Genomic DNA, 10,364 nt, shown 5'->3' on the forward strand with positions numbered 1-10,364 from the left:
GCAAAAGTTGCAAAACTTTTCGTAACTTACAAGTTTTAGAACGTAATAATCATCAACCGGCGTAAAGAGCACAACTAATACTATTTAATGCGATTTTACCGTGTGTCAAGTTGTCCGGTGGTAATTTTCTTCTGATGAGAGAACTGATTTGCACCAACAACTGCACCAAGCGACACGTGAGCGAGTTTGCCGAAGGATGACGCGAGTAGAACTGGTGGAACGATAACGCAACACACCGCCACAACGCGACCGCCACCTCTACGACGGACGCGGCGTACGCCACGCCCTCTCGTTTACTCTTTGCAATTTGCACCAAATAAGAAACAATCATCAATAATACTCATTAATATATAAATATCTATTAAATATCCATAAAAAATTCCGTTTTATTTCATTTTTTATTTTTAATAAAATAAAATTTTTTGTTTACTGTATGTTATCCTGTTGGTGGCAACAAAGTAACTCATATTTTAATTAGACCTCGTTAGTCGCCTGCTAATCTCCTTAATCCAAACATTAATCTAAGCTTAATTAGCGCGCATCGGCGGTGTGAAAATTCCCTCCTTGTCGGAGGCGGCAATAAATGTGACGGGAATTTATGTGCAACGTGTAGAATTTAGTAACACAAAAAAATGTTTTTCTCCTTTTCATTCCGCGCACGTTTCTGATGCAGTAAATTTCATTGATTGAAGCGCAATTTCGATGGCAACAATAATTTTGATAAACGCCGGAAGTAAATGATCCCCGAAATTATCGACTCCTTTCAATTTATCCTCCGAATAAGTCTATTTTTATCCGCATTTCCGTCTAATTTTAGTATCGCAAAAAAGGCGAGCGGTTTCCTTAATTTTACGTTCGTTTTTATTTTCGGTTTGCTCTTTTAAGGTGAAATGTTCGGTGGGAAGCGAGCAAGAAAACCCTAATTACACATAAATTTCCTGTCCTTCGACGCTTCGAGGCGATATTCAAGGGATATTCAGCAGTCGGAATGATCTTGTGGCGCTTGTCAGCTGTACCTAATCGTTTAGCGCCGCGCCGCCGACGCCGCCACCGCCGACGGCCCCATTAAGCTCGGCGCGACTGCGTCTCCTTTTTTTTCTGCTTCTGCTGCTGTACCAAAACCAACTCTTCTCCGCACTGTTCTCAGTCTTATTTCTCCTTATTGCTTCCCTGATTGCGCCCCCGCACTTTCGCCGTTGCTGAAAGGTAATTTCACCTTTTTGGGTCCGCAGATGCTTTTAATAAAGGCAGAAAAACAAGCCAAGGCGAAGCATAAGTTCGTTTTAATGGACTCTAGGCACAGTCCTTGAGTAAATAATCATGATCAACGGTTAATAAATAACGATGCAACCATGCTTTTTAATCCTGGCATTTCTACGTAATTGGGAAATTTATTTTTTCCTACAAAACCTCTTTGTTTAATAATGCAACGCAAAAAATTAGCAGTGAAAAGTCAGAAATGCAAAGAAACCTTTTTCCGTGCGACATTCATTGAATCAAATGCACACTAAGCGGATTTTCGCCGCCGGCTTAGTTTTAATCTAATTAAATTGCATTTTATTTGCATGATACCCTCATAGAATGAAAGGATTTTCAGAAAATAATACAAGATAAACAAGAATTTAACTCGAATATCTGATGTGAAGTTTTACATTTTAGTTTCTATTTGCTTTCGAATCAATAACTTGTTCAAACAAGTTGAGAAGTAAGTAGACAAGTAGAGATTTGGAAATAGGAAACTTGTAATTGAAACCCAGCGAAAGCAATCGCCGGAATATTGGCGCAAAGCCGAATTAAAATACAGATACAGACGCATAGCAATTTTGAATGTTGCAAAATTACATCGAGCTTCAAATCTCAACAAGTGATATTATTAGTGTCTTGGGCAGACCAGTGGTAAAATATATGTAGATATACATCCGGGCGTATTTGGCATATAATCCGGCGTGAAGAAGTTTAAATCGAATTTATTATGCATATATCGAGGGTTTGCGGTGTGCGCGCGCGGCGAAGCATCAAATCTTGGCCCGCCGAGTGTTCCCAGGACGATTGTGAAGCATAATCCCAAAGTGTAATTACAACAACCGCACGTCGGGCAGCCGCGCCGCGACCTTTTCCGAGAGGTGGCGGCGCGTCGAGGTGATAAAACAGTTCGGTTTGGTTTGCGGATTTGCGCTGACTTAACTCCACGCCGGCCGCTACAGAACTTTGCCATCTCAAACCCTCAATACAAGTGAATAATTCAAGACGAAAATTTCATATTTCACCACGAAATTTCATGCGTTAATTAAGTAAATGAGTTTTTATTGCTCGGTTTATTTTCCTACCACGTATTCGGTTCGGATAAATAATTGATTGAATGATTAAATTGAAGCGCGCCACTTCAATACGTTGATTGATGGATGGTTTGATTAAAAGATTAAAAGCGGCCGCGAATTACAACGCGGCGCACTCATCTGTGCGGATTTCTATGCTTTTTTCAAACAAATATTCGCGCGTTGGCTGCATAATAGAAATAATCCGGATAAATATTTTTTTCAACAAAACATTACGTTCTGTTAATAAACTTTTTTCTGCATTGAATTTTTTTTCTGCATCACTACACAAAATAAATTCAGCGCATTTTTTATTTTATTTTAAACTCCGGATATTTCCATTCTAATTTTATAATCTTGCAGGTAATAAATCAAATGCGCTTGTGCCTTTAGGGGCGGCAAAAACGACGAGAACCGGCAAACGTCGACCGCCTCCTCCGGCCCAATTACCACCGGTTGTAAATTAGATAAGTGTATAACTGTAATATCTTGGAATGATCTTGTAATATCTCTCCAACGTCGTTGCCACTCCGTTCCGCTGATATAACTAGCTTATAGCTGCTGCGCAAAATACTCTCGACGGCAGTGGTGGCGGTGGCGCGCAGACCGATTTATCTGATTAACTGCAGCCGAGACGCAGTTAACGCGCGTACATTTATTGCCGATACATCTCCGTGTGCTAATCGTGACCACACAACCAGGGAGAAATAGATATAGGTGCGCGAGGCAGGAAAGTACGAAAACGCATTAGTGGCTAGTGTCCCACTGTCCAAGCGATATTGGTTTATCGCCGAATCTATAACAAATCGTCCTGTGAGTGCGCTCCCTATACGAAGTCATTTCATTCACAAATCGATGCTTATCTGAATGCGTTTTCCTAAATTTAGCTGCATTACAAGCGCTAGCATTTGAAATGAAACATAATTTTTCATCCGCGTGTAATTTGCATAGAAGAATGTGTAAAAGAAATTTTCTATGAGTTTCAAGTAGGTTGGAAAGTGCATATGCAAAATGCCGGTAGGAACAAAGTGCATATAAACCCACCGGAGAATAGAAGCACATCAATTGCAATATAAATGCAAAGTATGGTTATCCGCATGTATAAATCTCAATAATAATGTAATTTTTACCTTAAACTTTCAGGATTAAAATGGAATTACTATAACAGGAATTCGTTAATTGTAAAATTACTGAAGATGTGTCAAATTCACTGTTTAAATAATTTTTTATCATAAAAAATTCTTCATTTTCATATCGTACTTTGCAAATATTCAAAAATCAGCTGTTTAACGCTAGTAATAAAATTATTCGAACTTATTTCCGGTTTAACAAATTCTCCAAATAAAGATGTGACAGGAAAAAATAACAAAATTATTCGTTTTTCACAGAAACGCATAGAAAAATTCAGTTAAAGATATGATTGGTATTGTAAACATTGTGACGAAGCTAATGAAGCAATGCTTGATAAAATTTCTCGACGTTTTTTGATAGTGAATTTCTTCTAAACTAAAAGCGCTAGAATCCAACAAATTGCAGATTATGAAAGATTGAAAAATTCTCTATTAGATTATAATAAAAAATAATTAAATATCGTAGGGTAAAAGGGCAAAAAATGTGATTAAAAGATTGGTAAATTCAATTCGTAAGTTTTAGAAGCAAATTTTATGATTTATTCGTACTTTCCTAACCATTCCCAAAAATACTACACTCCCACAAAATCAATTTTCTGAATGTTGCGTTATTAACGAACAAAACCACAAAGATAACGAAAATAAACCCAAAGTGCTCATATTTTGCCCCCCGACAAACTTATTAGACTTATGAGGTAATAAACTTTTAATCGCTTGTTTTAACCAACTCGGTTATCCTTCCGCTGCGCTAACCATTAACAAAAGCCCTAGTTAATTAATAATCCTCCATGCGTGATTACTGCAGATTTCATCCGAGCCAAATCGTATGCTTTTGACGCTAATTTTCGGCTCTAGTTTTAGCCATCCGCTCAGATTACGCTTTAATTCGATAACGGTCTCAACATAAATATTGCAACAACTGAATAATAACACCTTCGTTTTTCCGAGTAGATATAAGAGAGGCGCGTCGAGTTTATTTGCAGCGCGTATTTTAATTAAAGAATTCCCGTAGGTCTCACCGATCTAGTTTCCCAGCAACAGCCGCTACCGCCGCCGCTGCCGCCTCGGCGTGTTTCTGTTATCCTGTTACCGCCGCACAGTGTAGACGCGTGGCACCTCGCTCCGATGACGACCGTGAGCCACCTGTTGCCATGGCTACACCGCCCCCTATTTTCTTGCGTATGCCTGCGAGCGCTTAGCGTTATAGTACTCGCGATGTTATTATAAATGAGGATCGCGTGTTGTGTGTGTGTGTACATTCAAAACTCACGCTGTTTGTGTTTACACAAGTGTGCCAGCTGCGCTGATCAGTATACACTCACACAAACAAACATTTAGATAAGTTTCCGGTAAATATTTATGAATTCAGTGTGGCTAGCGCCATCTGGCGAGTGAAAGATATACTCAACTTACAAATTTTTACGTAGTTATCCTTTTTTTACGTAAGATGTCGCGATACGTTTGTGGATTGTAAATTTAAAATTTAAACACTTATTGTTAATAAAATATAAAAAATAAAAGTACTTACATAAATAATACAGCTCCAAGCTATCCAAATCGGTAGTCTTTTTCTCTGCAGTGATAGAATGCCATACTAAAAATAAAATCGAGTTTAGTTTAGAAACAGGAAATTAAAAGCGATCGAAAACGCAATAAACCACCAACAACATTACTAAATGTTACATTACATTTGACTGATTCTATTAATAAAACCTCATTTGCACTCGAATTATTTTCCGTAACGCGTGTGACAAAACTAAACGGTCATAAACTTCGAATCGGCCGCGACCATGTGGCGACTCTTGGAAATTGAAACAAGCTACAGAGAGCAGCAGCTAGTAAGCATATTAATGTGAAACGAGTGTGCGACTAAATTTAAATCGGGTATAAAATAAATGCATTTCGCGTTAAATGAAGCCTGAAACGACCGGGTTTAGCACTAACAACAATTTGCCAACATTCTCAACATTCAGTCTACGAATATTAATATTATCCCGAATATTTCAGACTTACTTCGATGAAAATAACCAAAGCATCCATTTTTCCTCTCTTGTTCTTTTTGGATATTCTCATCACGTTGTCTAAGATTCTCTAATTCAATAGCATCCGCTATTGTGGGCGCATTGGACGCATTTTCAGGTTGTGTAGCTTGGATTTGCGAAGCGCGTCTTTGTGCAGCCTAAAAACAATCAAAATCAGTTTTTATTGAAAACATTGTGATTAAATTTACTCACAGCATCCCATGGATTCATTTTTAGATCAGATCATAATTTCCTATGCGGATATCTACGCTGTCACATGGATTTCAGATGAATATTTCCGAGGAAACGCCGCACGCCACACGACACTATTGATAGTCCCGAAAGTTAGCTCTAACTTGACGGGAATGTTGACGCTGCGTCGCCCGCCTCTTCCTCAGGTGGGCATTGGCAAGCCACCAGAATATTTCTCCACTTCTCTGGTGTTTCTGTTGAGCGAGAGAGGCACAGCGAGTACAGAGAGCTAATTCGCTATTTTTGTAAGCAGTGCAATTTTTATGTCTTACCTCCTTTTATTGTGTAGTAGGCGGGCGAGTACAGAAGCGAGACAGCGCAACATTATTTCGGCACACAATGTGCTTATTCCACATGAGATTTCAGATGGGACGCAGCAAGGCGTCGGGGCAGACATTACAAGTGGCGCTATAAATACGACGAATTTTTCACTTGCGATTACTTCGCGTTGGTGTACAGCTTCTGAAACTTAGAGTTTACTAACATGTAGCGGCGAGTACAAAATGTAACAACGAAATTAAATTTTTTTTACAAAAGTGAATCTCTTTGAATGCGCCAGGCGCTTCTCTGACGATTCGTCAATAAAATATAATGCGCCGGTGGAAATAAAACTCTCTTGGTCAGAAATGCGGCGAGACAAGAGACGACAATTTCTGATAAGAGAACGCCCGCATACCGCCGGCATTACAGCCGTCCAATTATCGCGCGTGGAATTTTCGACGCGCGATGCTAATCGTCCTCCCAACTCAGACCCACCAAAAATTTAATAAATTGTCGAACTGTGTGCTTTGAAAACACACACGACACGCAAGATGTTATTTATGCGAAATTACATCCAATTTCTTCCCGAAAAACAGCCAGCGAACGCGCAAAACGTTTGCGGTTTTCTGTCTCCGGTCTCCTCGTCGCGGTTGATTGTTTTATTGCGATGTTGTCCCTCATGGACCACTTTTTGACTGTTGGTATTTGCTCCATATAATCATGTACGAGTACGCCACAGGCGCTCCGAGAAGCGCTTGTTGCTTTTTTTCTGTGTGTCGAAATGAGTTGGAATGTCTGGAGTTCTTTGATCCGCTCGGTGGATCGGCGCGCGGGCGCAAATACCCTTGTTTTCCGAGGCTATTAACACGTATGTAATTATTGCGCGGTGCCGACGCGAGGCCCGCCGTATCTTCTCCTCGGCATCGCCTCGAGGCGGACCCGCTTCAATGGACCAAGCGCCGCGTGCAAATATGAAGGAATGAAAGGACGCTGAGTGGGCCCCGAAATTTATGAACGAAACCATTTGGGGACGTCCTTTTCGATTCTATACCGACTGTTCTCAGAAAAAAATCATTTAAAAACTCTCAAAATTACAAAAAAAATTTAAATTTTTTTTCTATATTTTTATCGATTCAACCGTCAAAATAAAATTTAAAAAAATATTTTTTAAATATTTCTGGATGTAAAAATAAAAATTTTCAAATTGCAACAGTAAGTATTTTCAATTTCGTAGTTTCACAGGTAAACAAAGAGCAGATGAATGTTTGTGTGGATGTTCGCCTCCTCGTTAAACAACATCGTGGCGCGCCGCGCGTCAAATTATAGACCACTTGATCGGCGATGACAAGCGAGAGGGTTGCTCGTGATTCATATCAACGCGCACACACCGCTAGTCGATTACCACCGGAACATCGCTGGCTCCATTCACCCTTTGATCCCGACTCGCGGCGCGGGTATCTTTCAATCTCATCACATACTTGTACATATATATAGGAAATGCCACAGAAAGTAAAACTATACTTGCGTCTAATAAATAATAGCATCCTCACACCCCCTTTTGAACGAAATCAAGTCGCGGTAATAAACAGCGGCGCGTCAAAGACCGCACAAAGACGTTACATATTTCAAGCTCAATCAGTGTACAAATAGGTCGATTACACCCCTCGACCGAGTAAAAAATTGTGTCTTTTGTGCGCCAGAGCGGCGCGGACACAAAGAAACACGACGATAAAGCGCGCGGTAATCCTTTTTCGTTGGCTCTTAATATTAATACGTTTTTGGATGCTTTGAGTGCTAAAAGTCAGCGCCGAGCAGCGAGCCCATTATTCATCGATCGGGCTGTAAATATTCCCGGATGGAAACGATCCGAAACACTAAAAAATCAAGCGCAACCGGGGAGAGCACAAAAGGCACATCATTTCGGTTGTGTATTTCGACGCGAGACGTAAATATAAATTAAGGTAAGCAGTTAATGCATCTTTTGCACCTTTTTATTTCGGTGTGGGGCCTCAAGACACCATCGAAACTAGACTACTGTGTATGCGGCTTTATTTTCAGCTTAAAGTCATGGGTCGTAAACCGGCAATTTCCAAACAATTCTCAAAATTACAAAATTATTCTTTGGGTCAAGACATATTACCCACGAGACGAAAACCGCAAACCAATTAATTAAAGATTTTACTTCATTTTACTTAAACCACTTGGGTGGTGTGCAAAATTAAATATTTTTTACTATTATTTTATTACTATTGGAATATTATCCAATCACGTGCGTTGAATTCCTGGAAATAGAAGTATACTGCCACGGATCAAACGCTTTACATGGACAATTAATCAGACACCTAGTGCTTTCATTATTGGATGCGGTAATAGCTTTTTTCCATGCCACCGCAAGACATCTAATAGATAATAAACGTGCTGTGTTTTTCTGCCAACGAGCAAGCCACGTAATAGCTTCCCGCTTCCCACTTTCGTTTTTTGACTTGCATGTCAATTCCACGAATTATTCAAGTTATAACCTATAACTTAACCTCAAACTTTTTGATATTTGTCTCTAAATATTACCCATAAGTATAAAAAATAGCAAAGATGGTTCAAATTGTTCAGTGGACAAAGTGCAACGTGTGCGGTGCACGTCAGCAGACATTGATGACATTCTCGAATCCTATCGCACGTCCTGCAGAGGACTTGTGCACTGTACTTGTTTTTATCGCAAGTTGAACTGCATTCACGTCGTGTTTTCTTTCAATTTTTTTTTTCAATTTTTTTGTTTGAAGATTAAATTTATCCCGACAGTTATTAAACTATTACAGATATTATTATAAGAGGCATGAATGGTTGACGGTGGACTCTGAGTCAGTGTTTTCAGAAATTCTACAAAACCTTCCGTGAATTTACGCGTATGTTCGTTGAAATATCGAAATTTTCCGAGAAGTTGAGAGTCGATTGAATCTCGCCTTGGTTCACTCGAGAATATCGGCTGTGGATGCCACTAAACAAAGTACTTTGGCGCATATTGTACAATATATACAGTGTGTTTCCTTATAAAAATAAAATTTAAATGATTTTATATTAAAAATGATAAATATTATGATTTTATTTGAGTTTTTTGAGAAAAAAATGTTTTTTTCATGTTTTGATGTGTTTTATGTGATTTTTTGAGATTTAAATGTTGTTAATAATTTTATTGTAACAAATAGTATCTGAAAACAATAAACCAGCATGGCATGGGACAATGGTATGGCAATAAACTCTCGTGCACCGCGTACGCGCGCTCCGACGTGGATTCTCACCCCGATTCCGAGAAATTCGTCTCCAAAAAGACCGCTACTTGGCCGTCCGCGCGTTTCATCGGCTACTACTAATTTGATTGCCTTTTTTTCTAAAACGAGCCGCCAAACAATACGCGCGCCACTTCTGAAGACACTCGCCAGCCCTGCGCGCCAGCATTAGATAATTAAGATCTAATAATAAATAAGTGGTAGTTAAAGATCGATTTCCTTATTTGGTGGTGAGACATAGTGAAAGCTATGATTCTATGCTTCTTCTTTCTATTTTCGGCAATCGCAACAACGTTTTCGTGGAATCACAGCCTTTTTTCGGTGTAATTGAGCGTAATAAATTAATTGAATCCGGAAAAAATGCGTGCTACGTGCACTTTAACTGCATTATCATCCAACGCGAAGATTCTCGGAAAACTGACTTGGATTTTCACCTTTTCTATAGTTAACTAGCAATATTTAAATTAATATTGAATTTTCTCAACGTGAAACAAAAAATATTTTCGTGCTGCATTTATTTGCACCAAATATGGAATAAAATGTACACAAGTTTGTTTGCTCCACATTGCTTACCATCGAATATCAGCAATGACAGCAATGCGTTTGTTGTTACTAATGATTTGCGAAGAATTTCGCATTTTTCCAGCCGCGCTGACTGGCGGAGTAATCTTGTAATGATCTTTAATCCAGGCGGCTGGATGTCAAATTGCTTTAATTAATTAGCAAGCTGCAAAACACACAATGCGCATTGTTGGCATGCAGCAGGACGGTACAGTTAATTACCGATTGTGCTAGATTTTAATTAGCGCTCGGTTTGCGTTTTGCTATTACAAGCAGAGAAGCGAGGTATATCTTAAAATCAATACCGCGGTTATTTTTAGCACAGAATGCGCGTTTTTACATTTTCAAATTGACTTTTGATGTTCGGCTTTTAAGAATCCTTTCAGGTCTTTCATTTTAAGTTTTAAGACTATCAAATCTATAAATAACTGTATAAAATCACGTTATTTACTTATAACTCATGAATTACTCGACCGATTTTTAAGATATTTAATTTTTTAGCTTATTTTTCCTCACGAATCGCAAAATATTTATTACAACACC

General features: G+C 39.0%; 1 protein-coding gene across 2 annotated transcripts in view; it reads right to left on the minus strand.

Moving 5' to 3' along the window:
* LOC135790212 (Kv channel-interacting protein 1-like) overlaps positions 1 to 5,838 on the minus strand; it is a 32,172-nt gene extending 26,334 nt beyond the window's left edge. Inside the window, exons 1-3 of one of the 2 annotated variants that reach the window (XM_065300292.1) lie at positions 5,680 to 5,838; positions 5,459 to 5,624; positions 4,974 to 5,039 (exon numbers count right to left, since the gene is read on the minus strand). In XM_065300292.1, the coding sequence (XP_065156364.1) occupies positions 4,974 to 5,039; positions 5,459 to 5,624; positions 5,680 to 5,697 (250 nt within the window). In that variant the 5' untranslated portion in view covers positions 5,698 to 5,838. Of the gene's footprint in view, positions 1 to 99; positions 214 to 4,973; positions 5,040 to 5,458; positions 5,625 to 5,679 lie in introns of those variants that run through there. The other variant, XM_065300291.1, reaches the window with a different exon arrangement.
* Between the last annotated feature and the right edge of the window lie 4,526 nt (positions 5,839 to 10,364).

The sequence above is a fragment of the Atheta coriaria genome, unplaced genomic scaffold (assembly GCF_025399875.1).
Source record: "Atheta coriaria isolate IRGN ID8LTWV9N9 unplaced genomic scaffold, Caltech_Dcor_3.1 hic_scaffold_4_pilon, whole genome shotgun sequence".
Taxonomy (NCBI): domain Eukaryota; kingdom Metazoa; phylum Arthropoda; class Insecta; order Coleoptera; family Staphylinidae; genus Dalotia; species Dalotia coriaria.